Raw genomic sequence first — 24,689 nt, 5'->3', positions numbered from 1 at the left:
GGTATTCTCTAACCGGAAACCTTGGATGAATTATGAGGTCAAGTCCCTTTTAAAGGCTAGAGCTGCGGCTTTTAGGTCCGGGGATACCAGTCCCTACACGGAATCCAGGCGTGAACGCCGGGAAAGCCATTAAGGGCGCCAAGAGGCAATATCGAGCCAAGTTGGAAGCCCAGGCTAACCAGAAGGATGCCAGTAGACTATGGCAGGGTCTAAATGAGATCACTGGGCACAAAGAAAAGGCTGGGAATATCAATAACTTGGCGCTTGTCTTCCTGACGAACTTAACGTATTCTACGGAGGATTCGAAACAGAAGAAGAGCGTCCCGCTCCCACTGGATGAACCGGACCTGGTGGCATCGAGATTCATCGTCACCGAGGAGGATGTTAGAAGGGCCTTCCTGAAGATAAATCCAAGGAAGGCGACGGACCCAGATGGCGTCCCAGGACGGGTTCTCCGGGCCTGTGCAAGCGAGCGAGCTGGAGTGTTTGCTGACATCTTCAACTGCTCCCTGCTTCAGTCTAAGGTCCCCTCGTATTTTAAGAAGGTAACGATAATCCCAGTGCCGGAGAAGAGCAAGGTGGCATGCCTGAATGACTATCGACCTGGGGCTCTGACATCAATTGCTATGAAGTGCTTCGACAGATTGGTTATGGCACACACCAACCGCAGCCTACTAGTCAATCTCGACACTTTGCAATTCGCCTACCGGAGCAGCAGGTCAACGGCAGATGCCTTGTCTCTGGCCCTACGATCCTCCTTAGGACACCTGGAGAATAAAGACGCATACGTAAGGCTTCTTTTCATTGACTGCAGCTCTGCCTTTAATACCATCATTCCAAATAAACTGATTCCTAAGCTCCAGAACCTGGGCCTTAGCACTCAGATCTGCAGCTGGATTTTCAATTTCCTCACAGACAGGACCAAAGTTGTAAAAATAGGGGACAAGCTCTCCTCTACAATCACTCTGACCACCGGTGCCCCACAAGGCTGTGTAGTCAGCCCCCTGCTGTACTCACTGTACACACATGATACGGTAGCAAAGTTTCCATCAAACTCAATATATAAGTTTGCTGATGACACAACAATTGTAGGCCGTATCTCGGGTAATGATGAGATTGAGTGCAGAGAGGAAATTAAGAACCTGGTGGCATGGTGCAAAGACAATAACCTATCCTTCAACGTCAGCAAGAGGAAGAAATTGGTTGTAGACTTCAGAAGGAGTAGCGGACCACACGACCCAATTTACATCGGTGGTGCACAAGTGGAACAGGTCAAAATCTTTAACTTGGTCCAACCAAGCAGAGTTCACTGCCAAGAAGACCCACCAGCGGGTTACTTCCTGAGAAACTAAAGAAATTTGGCCTGTCCTCTAAAACCCACATATTTTTTATAGATGCACCGTAGAAAGCATTCTTCTAGGGTGCATCCAACATGGTATGGAAGTTGTCCTGTCCAAGATCGAAAGAAGCTACAGAAGATCGTGAAAACGGTACAGCCAGTGTATCACAGTTAAAGCCCTCCCCACTATTGAGCTCAGCTATGTGGAGCACTGTTGCAGGAAAGCAGCATCCATCATCAAGGAGCTCCGCCACCCAGATAATGCTCTCTTCTCCGTGCTGTTGTTCAGTAAGGAGGTACAGGGGCCTCAGGTCCCACACCACCAGGTCATGAACAGTTATTACTTTCCCCTAAGCCATCAGGCTCTTGCACTAGACGGGATAACTTCACTCAACTTCACTCATCCCAACACTGAACTATTCCCGCAACCTTTGGGTTTTCTTTCAAAGAAGTTTCATCTCATGTTCTCTATTTATTGCTTTTTTTTCTTTTGAATTTGCATAGTTTGTTGTCTTTGTTACATGGCTGTTTATCTGTCTTTTTGTGTGTAGCCTTTCATTGCGATTTTTTGTATTTACTGTGAATGCCCAAAAGAACAGAAATCTCTGGTTTATATATGGTGACGTATATGTACTTTAATATTAAATTCACTTTGAACTTTAGAATTTGAGATGCCCTGTAAAAACAAACCACAGTGGTATCATACAGAGACTGAGAGAGTTTTCATAAAACTCACTCGGTTTGAGATGACAGACTGTGGGTGAATCTGCTTAAGTTTATGCTCCTACTCTTCAGAATACTGGAGCCATCAAATAAATTTTACTTCAGTTTAACGCACCATGGGTACAAATGTTTACTCGTTTTCTTTCTCGTAAATAATTCTTGATTGATTTCTATATTCCCAATAGTTCCACTGGTTTTATTCCTCTTGCATAATCTTCAACTATTTTCCTGACATTTTAATGCATGTTGGATTAGATCATATATTTTAACATTCATCCTTCTGCTCTTGATACACAGAAATAAGGTGCTCAAACTTCAGCACTGTGAAAACTGCAGTTGTAACATGTTTTGCCAAAGAAGTAAAATGTACCTTAAATGCTGAGAAATGTTGAATATTTTCAGAATTGAATTTTAAAGAGGAACTGTGTAGAGAATACAGGAGAAATGCTACTGGTTGGAGCAGCAAGACTTTGTGCTTCCTCAAATATCAACGATATACTGGCAAGCATTTGAAATCTAAGATTCTTTGTTATAAACTTCCTCACTTCACTGCATGATCTCAGAATCTCTGTAATTTGTGACTGTAATGAGAATTGATAAGTCATTAGCCACTTTGTTGCATTTAGTGAACAGGCTGTTTATCTTATCACACACTGCATGTGCTGCACATCTAGGGAACCAAACCTCATGCATTCTGCTAGTCTAGTGACATGATCACATAAATGAGTAACGTTGGGCTTACTCTAAAATTTAAGAAAGAGTTGAAAATTTGGATGTCAGTGAGTTTCAAAGTTTAGTAAGAAATTGTTTCAGAAATCTTCATAGTATGTGCTGTTAGTTCAACCACACTGAAACTTTGTGAAATGTGCAGTCAAATTGAAGGGATATCAGAGAAAATGAATATTTCCCAAATACCAAAAAATATTGCAGTGGTTTAACATTTTCATTAAATCTGTTTCTCTCGAAAATCATGTGCCCCAGATGATATTTATTCTTGATCTGAAAAGTAATACACTGGAACGAATGAGCTTGTATTTCTGTACAATGGTCCAGTGGTCCCTGTGTGCTTTTTGCAGAAAATAAAGCACCCTTTGAAGTGTAGTCCGCAGTATAAAGTAGGAAATACACTAGTCAAGACTTTTGTGCTCAAGTTTCTGGACTGATTCAAGGTGTTAGAACAGAGATGAGAAAATTCCTGGGCTTGCTATATGGAGGAGCAAGACAGGTCCAATCAGTAGTGAAAAAAATAACCTGAGTTTCTGCACATCCTCCTTATTGAACAAATGGACCATCAGAACTCCTAAAAATGCTGCGAGGATATGCTGACATTGTTACCACAACCAGTCTCTTGGTTGCCTTCTGGTCAGTTTTTAGTGCCTTGCATTAAAAGCATGTGGTACAATTAGAAGTAGAAATAAAATGAACAATAAAATCGAGAACAGTACATATTAGAAGGAAAGCCATAATGTCATGAGCTCTGTTAGATATTTAATTTGGTGGAATTCCTGAAACAGATCAATTCACATCTGCGGAGAGAAAAACAAAATTAACTCTTCAGATCTATCACCTCTCCTGGATAAAGGAATTTCGGTCACGCTACTTTCTTTGCCAGTGGCTGGTAAATAGAGAACAAGATATTACTGCTGAACAACATAATATGGCTGCTGAAAAAGAAAGGATGCTTCAACTACTTAGGGCCTGGCTGAATAGCCTTAACAAGTCTCCGGTATAACTGATGTTTTTGTTTTAGTGATGTGTAAATGTGAGGAGGCAACGGAAAGAGTTTAGAGATACCATCCATGACATTTCCATGGCCTGGATAAAAGCCAGAAATTGCAGGCGGCAGGGAGAAGTGAGGACTGGAAATTTAAATATCTGAGAAAGAGCAGGCCACAGTTGTTATGCTGATTATTCCTAGCGGTCATTTGGAGAATGATAACACCAATAAAAGAGTTATCAATATTGTAAAATTCACGGTTATAATCTGGCAATATTGTCCGATTTACGTTGAAGGAGAAGTAAAATCATGAAGACAACTTCGTGCATTTGTGCGAAATGGTGGGAATTGCCCCTTTTATCGAAATAGACCTTAATTTCAGTAATTCGTACAATTTGACATTCAGTCGAATTGACTTCCTGGTCGTAAAGTTGTAGTCGTTTCTCAAATCAATGCGACATGAAATATCAGTTGGCCGTTTCAGTCTGCAGAACGCAGTGTTTAACGCCCTTCCAAAACGAGTTGCATGGAATTCACGTGCAGCTAGCGGGGCGTAGCTAACAGTTGCCACAGTGTTGGGAAGCAGATAGTGATGACTGGAATTCGGTTCCCCTACCGGACGCCGCTAGCATGTCGAGATCCCTAATAGTCTGTGTTGGAACCTCTGTTGTTGATTATTTACATGAACAATTGATCTTATATGGAAGCCAAAGCAGATTTACTTCGGTCAGTTCGTGGTACAAACGCTTCGAATACCAATGCTTAAAGTACAGCTATCTCCATTCCGTTTGCATACTCTAGACTTCTGTCTTCAAAATGCAGCGTTGCAGCTCAGTAAGAGGAAGTGTGGTAAAGAAATTCTGCTTCCCTTTTGTCCCACAAGTTATTCAAAGACAAGAAACCCCGACAGCTGAAAACATGGAACTTGAAAATTTTTATGAAAATGTCAAAGAACATGCTGAATGCCAAAGTGCAAGAGCGGGTGGCCAAGGAGAATCTTCGCAGCCAGGTAAATGCCAACGTGGCCTATTTCACGTGTTACTTCTAAATTACTGAGCAAGAATTTAGCGACTTTTTCAGATCGAATAAAAGAAGTAAAAAGGACATTCGAGAGTATATGCTGTCGGTGGAACTCCTCAAAAGGTTGTATTGATTTAAATGGTAGAAGAGATTTTTCTTCAGAGGGAATTGATACTAACATAACCTGAAATTGCCATGGATATCCCCAAGAACGTCAAGCGTTCTTCTCTTATGACCAATTATATGTGGAGAGATTGAGGTAAAACTGTTGAATGTGAAATTGAGTGAAGGGACACGTTGAAGTGCGAATGATATGAGAGGGAAGAATGCCATTTAATTTTTTATAAGGCTAGTCTGGGAGAATGCATTTACTACCCAAAGGTTCCAGTATATGTATTCCCTGCCCGGGGAGTTTTATCATCTTCCGCAATATTCTGAAGAGGAAGATGAATTGAAGAGTAGCAAATCATACTCCTTTGAATAAAATGCAGAGAAGGTGAAACAGTGAATCCGAGGATTACCAGCTGAAAGCTTTATTCGTAGAAAGATTATAGGAATGTTGAGATGATTCAAGAACAGAATTTAAGAAGTATTAGGCGAATCGGTCCATGGATTATGCTTCTCCATTGGATCATGGTTGGTTTATTTTCCCTCTCAATGCCATTCTCCTGTTACCTCAGATGCCATAAGTGTTCAAGTACTCATCAACCCCCGTTTTAAATAAACCCAAGGATTGCCTTCTACAGCTGTCTGTTGCAATTACTTCCACAGGTAGACCATCTCTAGGTAAAGATATTTCTCCTCCTCTCTGTTCTAAAGCGATCCTTAGATATTAAGGTTGCATCCCCTGGTCTAACACGCTCCCAAAATTGAAAACATGCTCTACTGGAAATATACAGGACATGCACCCGCTCTGTTCCCTGTGGAATTTTATGTCTAACATAAGAATTCTTATTCTCACTATAATAAGAATTTTATAGTGTGAAGTTTGTTGTTGGACGGTCAAATTTCGGCTCTTCCCGTATCCAAATCGGGAAAGATTTGGATTCCACATCTTCCTCTCAGTGATACTTTTCACTTAAATTTTGCAGAGAGCCGTATCCGGCCAATGGAGCCTACCAGAAGAAATATATCTCTCAGGGTGATCTATACCCTCCTGGGTGTCTGCATCTTGCTGTCCGTTGTGGCTATCGTAACCGCAGTTATACTGAGTAAGTTGCGCAACGATACAGTATTTTTTAACATTAGCTCCACAATGTGAATTATCAAAACTATATAAATGCACGTAATATCCAGGACATATGAACAAAGTGGTTTCTATTACTACAGGAGTTAGTAAGACGCAGCGACGTTGTTATAAATCGAGGTTGCTGTGTAAAGGGAAACCTTGAATTAAGTTCCACACAACAATCAGATACTTTTTTTCAAAGATCATTTATTTGCGCATCTTTTTACACTTTTATTTGCGGGTTTTTCATTAGAAGACGACTGATATAATGTCATTGCAGTTCCAGTAGTTAAAGGCTCATTCGCTCGAAATAATGTGGAAGAACTGCGGTTGTTGAAGCAGAAAATCGTGAGAGCATTCATAACTTGCAAGATCACCCCTCCGGCCTGTACTCCTCCCCCATGCTGTTTTCCGTAGTGTGCAGTTAGATTTTGTCAAAAACCTAATGTGCTTAACAAATCCCTAGAAGTAGGAGAGGAAATATCGCCCGAAAACAAGGAAGTGGTCTGACAAATTCCCAGAAGTTGCATAGCTGGAGGCCCACACAGGAAATGTAGGAAAAGTTCAAAAATATCGTGAGCTCAGGATATATGAGTGCTGATACATAGCCCCCACATCCTTCATCTCTCCCTCTCTCTAAATGTGTGTCTGTCTGTCCATCCATCTATCTGCGTTACTGCGCAAACTCTAAGCACTCGTGACATTTTATTTAAATTTTGTTTTAGATTTTTTTATACTGCGCTGTAGTGTCAATAGAAAATGGTAAATTTTAGATTTTCAAACAACCATTTTCAAAAAACAATTGAAAGCTACAGAGACTTTTTTGTATTTCATCAAAGTAATTAACCTAATGCTTAAGGCTTCAGATTTCAAATCAAAACTTGATTACTTTGTCGGTTTCTAGTACAGTGCATGATTGAAGAAAGATAACAACCATGTGCTAACAATCAAATACATGATGCGTTTCATGAAGTAAACTGATTAACTGAAACAGAAACCGGTATAGAAGGAATCAAACGGGCAGAAGTACAACCAAACGCGAAGCAAAAGGGTGTGGCAGAAGTGAAAGTTTAACCTTTAAATAATCAATCCTTACACCATTGCGACAAGACAAAAAGGTGGTCGTACTGCATGAGGAAGTTTTCTTCCAAGCGTAAATTTCGCGGCAGAGAGAATTTCAAGATGTGCTGTCCAATTTCTGCTGAAGAAACACAAACAGACGGGCAATGATCAGGGCCAGAAAAACCATAGACAGCCAAGTTGGAAAGCGACAGATATGTTCACCAGCATGAGTGCTGGATTAAACACGCTTGCTGCGGAAGAATGAATATTATCTCGTATGTCAATGACTTTCAGTGGATACTACTAATAGACCTAAAAGAATATAAAATCCTGTCAACGTCAGAACTAGCTGATGTGTCCTGTACCGATGGACACAGGATTGGCTCGAAATCACAAATGAATGAGTATACGCAATTGTAATAAAGACAGAGAAAGTGAGTTCCCAGACATTGCAGAATTCGGCATTGAATCTGAAAGGCTGTAGTTGCTAGTAGACGGGGAATAGTACTTTCTATTCCTCTTGTTTGTTTCAGGCCTTGTGAGGACAGTAATGTAGGCCAGCGACAGATAAGTGAGAATATAAATGATAACAGTGCATAGTAAGAAACCCGGGTCTTATGCGCAAAGAATGTCTCTGCTCTGCAAAGTAAACATTTAACAGATAGTTTTCCTGTAGTAGGGAGACTACTGTGTGAACTCAAAAAGCATTAGGCTATGTTGGAAGACGTCCGATTGAATCAGTGCTTATCGTGGTAGGACTGCCTGGATTGCTTAATTGTGAGAAAGGAATAGGTAAGAGCGTAGGCACTGTATCTTCTGTGGTTATATTTTTCAAATGGTGCTAGAAAAGAGGGAGTGATTTATGGAGCAATACCAGTGTTAGGCAGGCAAAAAAAGAAACTCACATCGAAATACCGAAAGGCCACTAGGGAAGGATATGTGACTGGGGAATCTTGTTCAAAGTGGCACATATTGCGATGGCTGATCTGTTAAAACTAGAAGCTCTGGCGCTGGAAGAATTAATCTCGCAAGAGAAAATGATATGAAAGGATAGGTGTGGAAATCAATGAATTATGTTCAAGTTGTCTATCACAATGGTGGAATCAAGCCAGAATGAATCTTTGGAACTCTGTTTCAGTAGCAGGAGAGCCATGCCTTTTAACTTTCCTGCCTTGCTACTTTGACATATAGGACAACATAGTGACATATAAGACATTCTGATAGACTGATAGACAGAGCATATAGAGTGCAGGACACAGGAAACTGGGTGACATTCAAGAAGGGAAAGGGGTTAAACAGACAGTGCAGAGTTCCCTGTGGTCATGCCCCACAGCTACAGGCATAACAAATTGGATACTGTTGTGGGGGTGGGGGGATGGTGTAGTGATGTTGACCTAGCAGTGGAAAATCACAGCCGTCGTGTCTCTGGCATTGAGTCTGGCTCTGTGAATTAGAAGGGAAGTGGCGGGAAGAGACAAGCTGTGGTGATAGCGGATTCGTTAATTAGGTGAACAGAAAGGTGGATCTGTGGACGAGAACTAGATTTCTGGATGGTATGTTGTTTCCCGGGTGGCAGGATGCATTCTTTCGTGAGTGAGTGAATAACCAGAGGTCACTGACATCGGTAAGAAGAGTAAGGAGACTTTGCAAATTGAGGTCAGGGAATTAAGTGCTGAGTTCAAGGACACGATATCCAGGATTGCGTTCTCAGGAAAGCAACCCGTACCAACTGCTCGTGAGGCCAGATATTCTGGCGATACTTTATCTGCTATTAAGGAATGCGTCACGGCAGGTGAAAAAAATGTGATCAATCTCGGCTTGCAGCGGGATCGGGTTTGGGAGTTCATGCAGACAAGTCTGAACTGTTGCACCTCCGTACGACCAACTTGGGTAAGTCTTAACAGTAAATGCCAGGGCACTGTAAATGCGGTAAAACAATGGAATCTGGGAGTACAGGGCCATAATTCCATAAAAGTAGCGTCGCATGTGGATAGGGTGGTAAAGAAATCGTTTGACACACTTGTTTCGTAAATAAAAGTATTGAGTACACGAGATGAGATGTTCTGTTAAAGTTGTATAAGGTGTGCTTGAGGCCTAATTTGGAGCATTGTGTGCAGTTTTGGTCTCCTACCTACAGAGAAGATGTTTATAAATTTTAAGGAGTGCAGCGAAACTTACGGGTATGTTGCCTGGTCGGCAGGACCTCAGTTATATGGTAAGATTGACGAGATGAAGGAACTATAATTCCTTGGAATGTCGAAGACTGAAAGGAGATTTGATGGAGGTATACAAAGTTATGAGGGGGATAATAGAGTAAATTGAAGCAGACTTTTATCCACTGAGGATGTGTAGGGCTGCAAGTGGATGTAAAGTGTTAAGGGTAAAATGTGAAAAGGTAAAAGGGAGCATGAATGGAAACCTGTTTGCTCAGAGGGTGGTGAGAGTGTAAAATGAGCTCCCAACGCAAGTGGTGCATGCAAGCTCGATTTCAACGTTTAAAATGCGTTCGGAGAGGTACATAGATGGTAGGAGTACGGAGGGCTCCGGTGCAGGTTGATGGAAATAGACAGTTTACATGACTTGTCAGGGACTACTTGAACTGTTTTTATGAATCTATGACATAATTCTGCCCTCTTCTCTTCACAACTTGTGATGTCCTTGAAACTATGTATGACATGATCCGTCTTCCCACTGGAGATAACTCCTCGCGTCAATGCAGCACAGTCGACATTATTTGTCTCTTGCTATACATCACCACCTACACATTTTACCATTTGTTGCCCGTTGCGCTTGGCACAACGTCCCGCCCCTCCAGCTTGAGAATATATCTCCCATCGTTTGAGGAATCCCTGCTGGTGTTTGATTTAATCCCTCCATCACACCTCTGACATCACGCAGCGGTCAGCATCATGACGTCACCTTTATTTCCCAAAGAACATTGTCACCAATTTGTTGACATTCCCACCTACCGTGTGAGCTTGCTGTCATGCATCAAATTGAGAAGTGCCTGTCGCCCGATATCGCTCTTAATCCATTACATCTTTCTACAGCCTTCTGACAATGGGAAATATTCCTGCAGTAGCTGTGCTCTCATTCTATTCAATGTGGTGCACTGTGAGTGCATTGAGTATACCATCATCATGTACAGGATGCGGCAACAGTCAGTTAACTTTGTTTGAAATGCAGGGAAGTGCTTTATTATGTTGTGTAATGCAACTTCAAAGCCTTCGACTACAAATGGGGATTACATACCACGCCATCGCTGCGCAATCCACATTATTTCTCTCTTTTCCTTTCCATGACAGCCACCACATTCTACCACTTGGCCCCTGCTCTCGGAACGACGTCCCGCTCTTCCGCTTTTTAAAAATATTTTCCATGATTTGATGAAATCCTGCTGGTGTGTTATTTAATCCCTACATCACAAATCTGATATCAAGCAGCGGTCAACATCGTGACCTCACCTTCATTTCGCTAAAGAACAACATCACCATTTTGTTACCATTCTCACCTATCGTGTGACCTTGCTATCACGCATCAAACTGTGAAATATCTGTCTCCCGATATTACTCTTAATCCCCTCAACCCTTGCACTCTATGTCAATACATGACCTCCTCTACTGTCAAGATGAAGCCACACTCAGCTTGGAGGAACAACACCTCATATTCCGTCTGGGTAGCCTCCAACCTCATGGTATGAACATTAATTCTTCTAACTTCCATTAATGCCTTTCCTCCCTTCTTAGCCCATCCCTTATTTATCTATCTATTTATTTATTTATGTATTTATTTACTTATTTATGTATTTATTTATTATTCCCCTTTTTTCTTTCTCTTCCAGTTCCTCTCGCAATCACTCCTTGCCTACTCTCCATCTTCCTCTAGGCTACCCTCCCACGTTCTTTCCCCCTTGGCCTCCCGTCCCGTGAACCTCCCCCTCCCCAGCTCTATAATCATTTTGCCAATCAACTTTCAGCTTTTAGCTTCATCTCTCCCCCTCCTGTCTTCTCCTATCAATTCTGGTCTCCCCATCCCCCTCCCACTTTCAAATCTCTCACTACCTCTTCTTTCAGTTCGTCCTGACGAAGGGACTCGGCCCGAAACGTCGACAGTACTTCATCCTATAGATGCTGCCTAGGCCTGCTGCTTTCCACCAGTATTTTGTATGTGTTATTCTGTGTATTCTTATTCTTTTGAGATAAGAAACCCTCATGAATATGTTTTAGAACATTGAACATAGAACATAGAAATCTACAGCACATTACAGGCCTTCGGTCCATAATGTTATGCCGATCATGTACCCTACTCTAGGAACTGCCTAGAATTTCCCTACCGCATAGTCCTTTGTTAGCTGCATGTACCTCTCTAAGAGACTCTTCAAAAAACCCTATTGTACCTGCCCCAACCACTGTCACTGGCAGTCCATTCCACGCACGTAGCGCTATCTGTATGAAAAGCTTACCTCTGACTTCCACTTTCTACCTACTTCCAAGCACCTTAAAACGGTGCCCCCTTGCATTTGCCATTTCAGCCCTGAAAAAAAAAGCCTCTGGATATCCACACGATTAAAACCTCTTATTATCTTATACACCTCTATCACGTCACCTCTTATCCTCCGTCGCTCGAAGGAGAAAAGGCCAAGTTGACTCAAACTATTCTCATAAGGTATGCTCTCGAATCCAAGATATATCCTTGTAAATCTCCTCTGCACTTTCTATTTAGTATCCACATCCTTCCTGTAATGAGGAGAAAAGAACTGAATACAGTACTCCAAATGGAGTCAAACTAAAGTATTGTACAGCTTTAACAAGACCTCTCTGCTCTTGAACACAATCCCACGTTTGATGAAGGGGATCACACCTTAAGCCTTCTTTACAACATTGTCAAACTGCACAGCTCTGAGTGTCCTGTGGACATGGAATACAAGATCTCGCTGATCAGAGAACATCTGCTCCCAGTTTATTTTCCTAAGCTCCTGCCCTTACCACAATGCAATGCTTTCCCAAATTCTCTGCTCCTGTCCCTCTCCAGCGCCACGGTAAAGGAAATAGAGTTGTGATCACTACGTCAAAAATGCTCTCCCACATAGAGAAATAACATCTGAACAGCTTCATTTCCCAAGACCAGATCAAGTACACCTTATCACCTATTCGGTCAGGAAACATTCTTGAACACATCTAACAAACTCCACCTCACCTAAACCCATTGCTCGGAGGCAATGCCAGTCAATATTAGGACAGTTAAAATTTCCCAGCACAGCAACCCTATTATTATTGCACCTTTCTGTAATCTGCCTCCCTATTTGTTGCCTGCTGTCTCTGTTATTCTTGGGAGGCTATAGAAACACAGAATAGAGTACTTGCCCCCTTAATGTTTCTGACGCCCACACACAATGACTCAATAGACAATCACTCCATGACCCTCTCCTTTACGGCAGCCCTGATGCTATCTCTGATTAATAATGGATCACCCCTGTTGCCGGCCGGATGTTGACATGTAGCAATATCTCTGGCTGCTCACCACCCCTAGAAGAATAGTCTGCAACCGCTCAGAGACTTCTTGGAGCCTTGCACCCGGGAAATTATCCTGGTGTCTCTTTTGCGGCCGGAGAATCTCCTATCTGTCCACCTAAGTATTCAGTTCCCAATGACTATTGCTACATCTGACTTCACTCTCCCTTTCAGAGGCTCAGAGCTGACATCAGGGCTATTAGTCTGCCTTGGCCAGATAGGGCATCCCACTCAGCACTATCCAGAGGAGTATACCTTGCTGATGGGAATGGCCACAACGCAACCCGGCACTGAATTCGTTCTGCCAGTACATTTCTCGGTGTTTACACATCTATTCCATTGTTGGTAGAATCTCAAGTACTGAGGAGAGGGCGTAGAGGAGTGAGATATGCCAACTGCTGCAATGGTGCCGAGGCAACAACCTGGCACTGAACGTCAATAAGACGAAAGAGTTGATTGTGGGCTTAAGGAAGGGTCAAACGAAGGGAAATATACCAATCCTTACAGAGAGATCAGAAATGGAGAGTAAGCAGTTTCAAGTTCCTAGGTATCAAGATCTCTGAGGATCCAACCTGGTCCCACGATATTGATGTAGTCATAAAGAAGGCAAGACAGCGGCTATACTTTATTAGGAGTTTGAAGAGATTTAGCATCTCAACAAATACACTCAAAAATGTATATAGTTGTACCGTGGAGAGCATTCTGACAGGATGCATTACTATCTGGTATGAAGAGGCTACTGCACAGGACCGAAAGAAACTGCAGAAGGTTGTAAATAGAAGGTTGGTAAATAGACGGGAAATAGAAGCTCGGTAAAAAATTGTGGTAATTGACCTATAGATACTGAATCCCTAAAAACTCTGCATAGCCAAGGAGTCAGTGTAGTAGAAAAAAAGTTAAAAAATTCTACTGTATATCCGCCTGGGCCAGGTGCTTTAGTCATAGTCATACTTTACTGATCCCGGGGGAAATTGGTTTTCGTTACAGTTGCACCATAAATAATAAATAGTAATAGAACCATAAATAGTTAAATAGTAATATGTAAATTATGCCAGTAAATTATGAAATAAATCCAGGACCAGCCTATCGGCTCAGGGTGTCTGACCCTCCAAAGGAGGAGTTGTAAAGTTTGATGGCCACAGGCAGGAATGACTTCCTATGACGCTCTGTGCTGCATCTCGGTGGAATGAGTCTCTGGCTGAATGTACTCCTGTGTCCAACCAGTACATTATGTAGTGGATGGGAGACATTGTCCAAGATGGCATGCAACTTGGACAGCATCCTCTTTTCAGACACCACCGTGAGAGAGTCCAGTTCCTTCCCCACAACATCACTGGCCTTACGAATGAGTTTGTTGATTCTGTTGTTGTCTGCTACCCTCAGCCTGCTGCCCCAGCACACAACAGCAAATATGATAGCGCTGGCCACCACAGAATCCTAGAACATCCACAGCATCGTCCGGCAGATGTTAAAGGACCTCAGTCTCCTCAGGAAATAGAGACGGCTCTGACCCTTCTTTACCTAATTCATCAAAAGAATAGCATTTTTTATTTCCTCTACTGTAATAGGTACGTCTAATTTTGAGCGTTCATTAAGTGATAATTTTGGAATATTTAATTTATTTAAAATGTATGCATTATAGTGGAGTCATCAGGAAATTCTAATTGATATAAAGAGGTATAAAATTCTTGGAAGAATTTATTTATCTCGTCATAGTCAACCGTCAAAGTGCCATCTTGTTTACGAATCTTAAGAACCTGTAGTTAAGCCGAGGCCGATTTCAAATGATTAGCCAATAGTTTCCCAGTTTTATCACCATGTATATAGAATTGACACTTAGTTGTAATTAATGGACTTTCAATCGAAGATGATGGCAAGAGATTATATTCTACTTGAAGTTCAACTCTCTGTTTATAAAGCTCCTGATTAGGGGCTATACAATATTTCTTACCAATTTCTTTAATCTTGTCAACCAGTTTAAATATTTCATTCCAAGTTCGTTGTTTTTAAATCCAGCAGTATATCAAATAATTTGTCCACTAATATGTGCTTTGAAGGTATCCCATAATGTCCCACTGGAAATAACCTCTGTAGAAATTGATGTGAAGAAAAAAATAATCTGTTCCTCAATAATCCTGAAAAAATCCGAGTCATGAAGAAGTGGTATTAAATCGCCATTGTCCAGAATTAGTAAATGTATCCCTTGACATAATAGATAATTTCAACGGTACATGATCAGAAACAGCAATGGAATCATATTCGCAACCAGTAACAAGAGGAGTTCATCGAGAATCGATAAAAATAGTCAATTCTTGAGTAATGATGATATACATGTGGAAAAAAATGAGAACGGTTTCTCATTTGGATGCAAAAATCTCCAAATTTCTGAGATTCCAGAGTCAGTCATATAAGAGTTAATAAGGGTAGCCGATTTATTCGGAAGCACTTGATTGGACATGGATCTCTCCATCATAGGATTTAAACAACAATTGAAATCTCCACCCATAATCAGCATATAGTCATTTAAATTAGGAAGAGATGTAAAGAGATCCTTAATAAAACGGGGCAATCCACATTTGGAGAGTAAATATTAAGCATAACATTTTTTTTGCTAAATAACAAACCAGTAATTAATAAAAAATCTACCATTTGGATCTGAAATCATCTCATGGTGCAGAAATGAAATTGACGGATCTGTAGAATAGAAATGCCTTGTACTTTGGCCTGTGAATTCGAATGGTATTTTTCATTCTTCCAGAATCTTAAAAGAACGCTGATTATCTTCTTTCCGTACATGAGTTTCTTGTACAAAGATAATTTGAGCATTCATCCTCTGGAAAGATTCTAGAGGATTCTAGGAAGAAGAAGAAAACAATCCACCATCTTAAAATACAGTACTCCAGTAACATTTCAGAAAGGAAAGGAAACAATCATTAAAATTATAACTAAATAACGTTCAAAAAGAAAAAAAGTATTAAGAGTAAGATATACAAGAACACTTACAGAAAAGCATAATATCATTTAACAATATAGAGCGTACCTACACTACAAGCAAAGGCAAAAACCCACAAAGTACAGAGTTCTACTTTTACAAACTCGGTATTAACTTTTTCCTTTTAAAAAGAAAGGAAACGAAAAAAAAACAAATCAAAGGCAGGGAAGAAGAAGAACGATACATTAATCAATCCTCCGCAGAGGGAGACAGATTGTTAAGGAAACTTTAGACTTCCGTCGGATCTTTATACAGACTACGAGATGTGTCGGGCATAATAACTCTCAAACAGGCTTGAAACAATAATGCTACTTTATAGCCCTGCGATAAAATTCTGTCACCTGTGGTTTAAAAACCATCCGTTTTTTCGATACGTCCTGAGTGTAGTCTTCGACAATTCTGAACTTGAAATCTTGAAACTCAATCATACCTTCCTATCGAGCAGCTCGAATTACTCGTTCCTTATCACGGTCTTAATGGAACCGAACGATGATGGGTCTCGGTCTGGCCAGTTTCTCCCGTTTAAAATGAAAAGTACGGTGTGCGCGATATAATAGTGGGGCTCCTCCAATATATCAAGACCGGACACATCCATTAGCAATTTATAGAAATGTTTAGTAAATCTCCCGTCTCAACATCTTCCGGGAAACCTACTATTCGCAAATTCTGTCGTCGAGAGCGATTTTCAAGATCAATTATTGTAAGGAGGCAAAGGGTGGGAATAAAGCAGCCTTTTTTGGTCAGCTACCGGTGACTAGTGGTGTTCCACAGAGTTGGGACCGATTCTCTTTACGTTATCTGTTAATGATTTGGTCAATGGAATTCATGGCTTTGATGGAAAGTTTGCAGATGAAATGAAGGTAAGTGGAGGAGCAGTTAGTTTTAAGGAAGTTGAAACGCTATAGAAGGACATAAACAGATAAGGAGAATGGGGAATGAAATGGCAGATGAAATGCAGTGCCGAAAAGTTTACGGTCATGTACTTTGGTAGGAGAAATGAACATCTTGATTGTTTTCTAACTGGAAAATAAATACAAAAAAAAACATGCGAGGGGTAAAGCACCTTAAGAGTCCTTGTGTAGGGTTCCCTAAAGGTTAATTTGCAGGTTAAAGATGTGGTGATGAAGACAGATGCAATGTTAGCATTCATTTCAAGAGGACTAGAATATGTAAGCAAGGATGTAACAATGATATGATATAAAACACTGCTGGGACCTGAATTGGAGTTTTGTGAGCAGTTGTAGGCCGCCTATCTTTGAAATCATGTACTGAAATTGGAAAGGGTTCGAAAGAACGTTGACGAAAATAGATCGGGATTGACTTACTTGTCATATATAGAATACCCAATGTATAATGTGAAAAAAAATCCTGCAAATATTTTGCAAATGTTTTGCACCCTGGCGCTAGTGGAACGAAGTGTCATATAGTTGTATACATCTGCTTGGCTGAAAGGCAATAAATTTGAACTTGAACTTGAAGAATGCCTCCGCCTGTCCTTTTTCAATTTTTCAATTCAGAATATAACATCGTCACGGGCCTGACTGCCTGCCTCACTCGCTGTCGGATTCAATATCTGACTGAGATGTGCTCAACACATGGTTCAACTTATAGATTATTCACAATTACACTGATAAAGATTATTATAGTTCTGTAAGTCATTGTAGGCTGAAGAAACGATGATCTACGCGTGAACTAAAACCCCATTATCTGATATGTTGCCATTTCAGCTATAAAGAACTCCAAGCAGATCCTGAGCTCCATCGCCAAAATTCAGGACGAGGTTTCACAACTGAGTAAGAGTAAGTTTAATAATTGTCATTGTTATTATGTCGTATTTTAACACGCTAAACTATATATGTGTTGATTTGGTGCTAAGTGGCGTCGATTGCTGAAGTTGCTTCGCCTACTCCTACATATATCCCAACTGCAGTCCCCAAACCAATCCTGCTCATTTGCTTATCTTTCAGAGACTTATCTCATTCTTTACCTTCAACAGTAGCTACATCCCATCACTACACAAAAACATTGGGTAGAAGCTGAAGAGAGATAGAGCTCAAAATCACAAATCAAAGCAGAAATTGTTAGAAATTGCACTGATCCTTGTCGAGTAAACTTCAGGCCGAGTTTTTGCGGATTATCCAAGCCCATAAGAGCATAATATATAGGAGCAGGAGTAGGTCATTCGGCCCATCAAGTCTGCTCTGCCATTCAATCATGGGCTGATCCAATTGTTCTAGTCATCCCCACTTGCCTGACTTTTCCTTAAACCATCGGGTACCCTAGCTAACCAAGAACCTATTTAGCTCAGCCTTTAATACACACAATGACTTGGCCTCCACAGCCGCTCGTGGTAACAAATTCTAACTTAAGTAATTTCTCTGCATCTCTTTTTTAAATGGATGTCCTTCAAGCTTGAATTGTGACCTATTCCCCTAAACTCTCCTACCATGGGAAATAACTTTGCCAAATCTAATCCGTTCAGACATTTTAGCATTCGGAATTTTTCTATGAAATTTTGAGAGTACAGAATCTTTACGTTCTTGTTAGGTTGAAAGGAAAGATTAAAAGTTTGAGAGAGCCATGGTTTTCAAGGGGTATTGGAACCTGGTTCGGAAAAAGAGAGATAGCTACAATAAATATAGGCAGCATGGAGTAAATGAGGTGCTCGAGGAATATAAAAAATGTAAAGCGAATCTTAAGAAAGAAATTCGGAAAGGTAAAGGATGCTACGAGGTTGCTTTGGCAAGTAAGGGGAAAATATATCCAAAGAGTTTCAACCGTTATTTTACAGCAAAAGCGTAGTGAAGAATAAAATTGGTCTCTCAGAGAATCAGAGTGGACAGAAATGTGTGGAGCCAAAAATGATGAGGGAGATGTAGGGAAACAAGTCGGGAAGTTATGGAAACTATGATGATTAAAGAAGAGGAAGTACTGGCGCTTTTAAGGAATATAAAAGTGGATAAGTGTCCGGGTCCTGACAGGATATTCCCCAGGACCTTGAAGGAAGTTAGTGTAGAAATAGCAGGGGCTCTGACAGAAATATTGCAAATGTCATTAGAAATGGGGATAGTACTGGAGGACTGGCGTATTGCACTTGTTGATCCATTGTTTAACAAGGGTTCTATGAGTAAACCGAGCAATTATCGGGCTGTAAGTTTGACGTCAGTGGTATGTAAATTAATGGAAAGTATACTTAGAGATGGTATATATAATTATCTGGATAGACAGGGTCTGATTAGGAACAGTCGACATGGATTTGTGCATGGATGGTCATGTTTGACAAATCTTATTGAATTTTTTGAAGAGGTTACTAGGAAGGTTGACGACGGTAAAGCAGTGGATCTTGTCTATATGGACTTCAGTACGACCTTTTATAACGTTCCACACCGAAGGTTAGTTTGGAAGTTTCAATCCTTAGGTGTTAATATTGAAGTAATAAAATGGACTCAGCAGTGGCTGGATGGGAGATGTCAGAGAGTAGTGGCATCTGTTTGTCAAGTTGGAGGCCGGTGACTAGTGGTGTGCCTCAGAGATCTGTACTGTGTCCAATCTTGTTTGTCATATACATTAATGATCTGGATGATGGGGTGGTAAATTGGATTAGTAAGTATGCAGATGATACAGGATAATGAAGCAGGTTTTCAAAGCTTCTAGAGAGATTTGGGCCAGTTAGAAGAGTGGGCTGAAAGATGGCAGATGGAGTTTAATGCCGATAAGTGTGAGGTGTTACATTTTGGCAGGACTAATCAAAATAGGATATACATGGTAAATGGTAGGGCATTGATGAATGCAGTAGAACAGAGTGATCTAGGAATCATGGTGCATAGTTGCCTGAAGGTGGAATGTCATGTGGATAGGGTGGTGAAGAAAGCATTTGGAAAAGCATTGAGTACAGTAGTTGGGATGTAATGTTAAAGTTGTAAGGAATGTTAAGGCCAAATTTGGAGTATTGTGTACAGTTCTGGTAACCGAATTATAGAAAAGATGCCAACAAAATAGAGAGAGTACAGAGATTTACCAGAATGATACCTGATTTTCAGCACCTGAGTTACAGAGAAAGGTTGAACAATTTAGGTCTTTATTCTTTGGAGCGTAGAAGGTTGAGAGAGGACTAGATAGAGTTATTTAAAATTATGAGGGGGATGGAGAGAGTTGACGTGGATAGGCTTTTTCCATTGAGAGTAGGGGAGATTCAAACAAGAGAACATGAGTTGGGAGTTCGGGGGCAAAAGTTTAAGGGTAACACGAGGGGGAACTTCTTCACTCAGAGAGTGGTGGCTGTGTGGAACGAGCTTCCAGTAGAAATGGTAGAGGCAGGTTCGATATTGTCATTTAAAGAAAAATGTGATAGGTATATGGACAGGAAAGGAATGCAGGGTTATGGACTGAGTGCAGGTCGGTGGGACCAGCTGAGAGTAAGCGTTCGGCATGGACTAGAAGGGCCGAGATGGCCTGTTTCCGTGCTGTAATTGTTATATGGTTATATAGTTAAACATTTCCGGTCGAAATAGAAGAATAAATGCGGAAGACCGTTCATCAGAATTGTGAAAGAGAGGAAAATAAACAGATTATTTCGAAGTTCCAGAGAAACAGCAGCGATCTTGATGCGTAAAGTACTGCCCCCATGCCCAGGAGATAGAGCAGTTGTGCCATTAATACTTTTGTCCATATGTTAATCTAGAAAAAGAGCTTTGACCAGCGACCAAACCGGACATCGGATGTATTGAGAGAAGGGATTTTCACTCAGGTCCATTGCCCTAGCAGAAATGTCAGCCGTGTGTCCGTACAGTGAAAAGGAGCTTTGAGCAGCAACTAATGCGGATATCGAAAGATTTGGAAGGAGGGGATTTCTGTCTCGTTCACTGACCGAACAGAAATGCCAGCAGAGGGTTGCCAAAGTGAAAAGGAGCTTTGATTAGCGAACAATCAGCGGTTAGGATTGATTATCAAGATCAAATTAAAGGAAAGCAGTTGCAAGCGCATTGTCGCACCAGCCGTTGTCTGACTGGACAGAGTCAGAATGGTTTTATTGAGGCTTTAGTTCTTCGAGGCGAAGACAAGCTTGAGTCCGAGCAAGATTAAGTTTCATTTTCTTCGCTTCTTTATATGTGATTAGCTTGGATAGTAGAAATGCCAGACAGGACGCTCCTCTTGCGGGATGTAGGAAGACGGAGACACGTCCTGAATCCGTTCCGACCACATCTGTGTGAGCAGCATCCAACTTCAGCTTCTAACAATCCGCGTTAAGGAATTGGATTGAACTCCGAATCACTCGGGAGGCTGAAGAGATGACAGACAGAGCATTTAAAGTGGTAGTTACTCCCTATGTGCAGAACACAGGAGATTGGGTGACAGTCGGGAAGAGGAAAGGGGTTAAGGAACCACTGCAGAGTACCTTTGTGGTCATCTCCGTCAACAACATATATCAGTTTTGATACTGTTGGAGTTGCGGGGTTCACCTAACAGACGAAAGTCCCAGTGGTCGGGTATCTGGGACTGAGTCTGGCTCTGCGAGTCAGCACCGAAGGGGACAGAATAGGCATGTTATGTTGACAGGTGATTTGTTAGTTAGGGGAACAGTCAGGAGGTTCTGTGGGAGTGAGCGAGATTCGCGAATGGTATTTTGTCTGACAGGTGCGAGTGTCCAGACTATCTCTATTCGAGTCCTCAGGATTCTTAAGTGGAAATGTGAACAGCAGAAATCGTGGTCCATGTTGATACAAATGCTATGGGTAAGACGAGTAACGACTCCATAGGGGTTTCACGCAATTAGGTGCTAAATTAAAGGGTAGGACGTTCAGGGGTTGTGACGTCAGGATTTCTATGCATGCCTCGCAGTAGGAAGTAGGAAAATTATACAGCTTTATATGTGGCTAAGGAGTTGGTGTAGTAGTGAGGGCGTACAAGTTTTAGAGCATTGTGCTCTCTTCCGGGGTATACGGGACCTATACAGTCGGGACGGTTTGCACGTGAACTGGAATGGAACTAATATCCTAGCGGGAAGCTTTGTTAATGCCGCATAACAGGATTTAAACCAGACCTGCAGGGGCATGGGAACCAGATTGCCAGAGCAGTTTGTGGAGAGCATGTGGAGGCAAATGTTGGTAAGAATTCAAACAAAGTTAGCAAACAAAATGTTGAGCGTGGTGGGACTAGTAGCCTGAGATGCACATTATCTCATTGCAAGAGGTATCATAGGAAGGACAGATAATAGTGCTGAACATAAGGTAGCTGGTTTACAAAGAGAGACAATGTGTAGTGTGAGGAGGCTGCTGATAGGGTAAAGTTCCAGTAAACAAGATGAGCTGCAATGATAAAGGAGGACAAGATCAAAAAGGGTGAATGCGGGACAGAAGGTGTTATATTTGAATGTGCACATTATGCAAAGTGAGGTAGATGAACCTGCAGCACAGATAGGGATTGGCAGGTATGATGTTCTAGGCATCACTGAATCACGGGTGAAAGGAGATTATAACTGACAGCTTAGTGTCCAAGAATAGACAATAGACAATAGGTGCAGGAGTAGGCCATTCGGCCCTTTGAGCCAGCACCGCCATTCACTGTGATCATGGCTGATCATCCACTATCAGTATCCAGTTACTGCCTTATCCCCATAACCTTTGATTCCGCTATCATTTAGAGATCTATCCATCTCTTTTATGAAAGCATCCAGAGACTTGGCCTCCACAGCCTTCTGGGGCAGAGCATTCCATATATCCACCACTCTCTGGGTGAAAAAGTTTTTCCTCAACTCCGTTCTAAATGGCCTACCCCCAATTCTTAAACTGTAGCCTCTGGTTCTGGACTCACCCATCAGTGGGAACATGCTTCCTGCCTGCAGCGTGTCCAATCCCTTAATAACCTTATATGTTTCAGTAAGATCCCCTCTCAGCCTTCTGATTTCCAGAGTATACAAGCCCAGTCTCTCCAATCTTTCGACATATGACATCCCGCCATTTCGGGAATTAACCTTGTGAACCTACGCTGCACTCCCTCAATTGCAAGAATGTCCTTCCTCAAATGATACACATTGTATCACGAGGGACAGGCAAGAAGGCGTTGCTCTGTTGGTTTAAAAATAATGAAATCCAAACACTACAAAGACGTGACGAATGGTTGCGCGATGTTGAATCATTGTGGGCAGAGCTAAGTAACTGCACCACATACTGCTCCAGTCCACCCAGCTGAAAATGATTACCGGCAAAATGCCGGGGGTTAACCTCGTGATAGACTGGCGTCCTATCCCGGGGTAGTCTCGTAGTCTCGTACTCTCAGTCGCTTCACGCAGCAGAAACCGGCATAAGCACCGTCCCGATGGACCACAAAGGCTCGGGACAGACTTTAACTAAACTAAGTAAATGCACGGGTAAAATGACAGGAAATGTATACAGACGCCCAAACAGTACTAAAGATGTTGTCTACAAATTACTCCGGGAAATAGACGATACAGGCCAAAAGAACAATGTTACAAAAGTCCAGGGGATTTCAAATTGCAGGTAAGTTGGGAAAATCAGGTTTGTGCTTGATTCCAAGAGGGGGGATTTCTTTTGAGCTTCCGCGATGGGTTTCAAAGTGGCTCGTGGTTAACACCACTAGAGAATCAGTTATGATCGATTGGGTGTAATGTAAATACCGGAATTGATTAGTGGGGTTATCTTGAAAGAACCCTTAGGGGAAAGTAATCATGATATGATCGAATTCACACTTTAATTTGAGAAGAAGCTAAAGTCCGATGTATCAGTGGAGTAAAGGGAATTACAGAGGCCTGGGAACTGAGATGGCCAGAATTGCTGGTAAAACAGCACCGGTGCGGATGACGGCAGAGTGGCAAAGGTTGGAATTTCTATTAGCAATCTGGAAAGCACAGGACATATACATTTGCAAAGCGGAAGAAGTATTCCAAAAGCATGATGACAGAACCGAGGCTTAAAGAGAAGTCAAAGCCAATATAAAAGCCAACAAGTGGGCCCATAATAGGACGAAAATTCGTGGGAAGTTGGAGGATTCGGATTTTTTTTTTTAAATCAGAAGGCTAGCCAGTAATATTAAAGAGGATGCCAAAATTTCCTCAGATACATAAAGTGTAAATGGGAAGCGAGAGTGGAGATCAGATCACTAGAAGGTGATACTGGAGGTAATAGAAACATAGAAACACAGAAAACCTACAACAGAATACAGGCCCTACGGCCCACAAAGTTGTGCCGGACATGTCACTACGTTAGAAATTACTAGGCTTACCCATAGCCCTCTATTTTTCTAAGCTCCATGTACCTATCCAGGAGGTCTCTTAAAAGACCCTATTGCATCCGTTGCTGGCAGCCCATTCCCCACACTCACCACTCTCTGCATAAAAAACCTATTCCTGACGTCCCTTCTGTACCTACTCCCCAGCACCATAAATCTGTGTCCTCTTGTGGCAACCATTTCAGCCCTGGGAAAAAGCCTCTGACTATCCACATGATCAATGCCTCTCATCATCTTATACACCTCTATCAGGCCACCTCTCATCCTCCGTCGCTCCAAAGAGAAAATTCCGAGCTCACTCAACCGATTCTCATAAGGCATGCTCCCGAATCCAGGCAACATCCTTGTAAATATCCTGTGCACCCTTTCTATGGCTTCCACAACCTTCCTGTAGTGACGTGACCAGAACCGAGCACAGTACTCCAAGTGGGGTCTGACCAGGTCCTATATAGCTACAACATTACCTCTCGTCTCCTAAACTCACTCTCACGATTGATGAAGGCCAATACACCGTAAGCCTTCTTAACCACAGAGTCAACCTGCGCAGCTGCTTTGAGCGTCCTATGGACTCGGACTCCAAGAACCCTCTGATCCTCCACGCTGCCGAGAGTTTTACCATTAATGCTATATTCTGCCATTCCATTTGACCTACCAAACTGAACCACTTCACACTTATTTGGGTTGAACTCTATCTGCTACTTCTCAGCCCAGTTATGCATCCTATCATTGTCCCGCTGTAAGCTCTGATAGCTCTCCACACTATCCACAACACCTCCACCTTTGTGTCATCAGCAAACTTGCTAACCCATCCCTCCACTTCCTCATCCAGGTCATTTATAAAAATCATGAAGAGT

At 41.8% G+C, this 24,689-nt stretch overlaps 1 protein-coding gene across 1 annotated transcript in view; it reads left to right on the top strand.

Moving 5' to 3' along the window:
* The first annotated feature begins 4,697 nt into the window (after positions 1-4,697).
* Positions 4,698-24,689, top strand: part of LOC134339284 (C-type lectin domain family 4 member G-like) — a 49,190-nt gene continuing 29,198 nt past the window's right edge. The window contains 5 exon segments of the mRNA XM_063035661.1: positions 4,698-4,788; positions 5,891-6,010; positions 17,319-17,390; positions 21,226-21,285; positions 21,288-21,323. Coding sequence (XP_062891731.1) covers positions 4,698-4,788; positions 5,891-6,010; positions 17,319-17,390; positions 21,226-21,285; positions 21,288-21,323 — 379 coding nt within the window.

The sequence above is a fragment of the Mobula hypostoma genome, chromosome 29 (genome assembly GCF_963921235.1).
Source record: "Mobula hypostoma chromosome 29, sMobHyp1.1, whole genome shotgun sequence".
Lineage (NCBI taxonomy): Eukaryota > Metazoa > Chordata > Chondrichthyes > Myliobatiformes > Myliobatidae > Mobula > Mobula hypostoma.
Note: the sequence above shows the minus strand (reverse complement) of the source record. Positions and strands in the feature narration are given on the sequence as shown.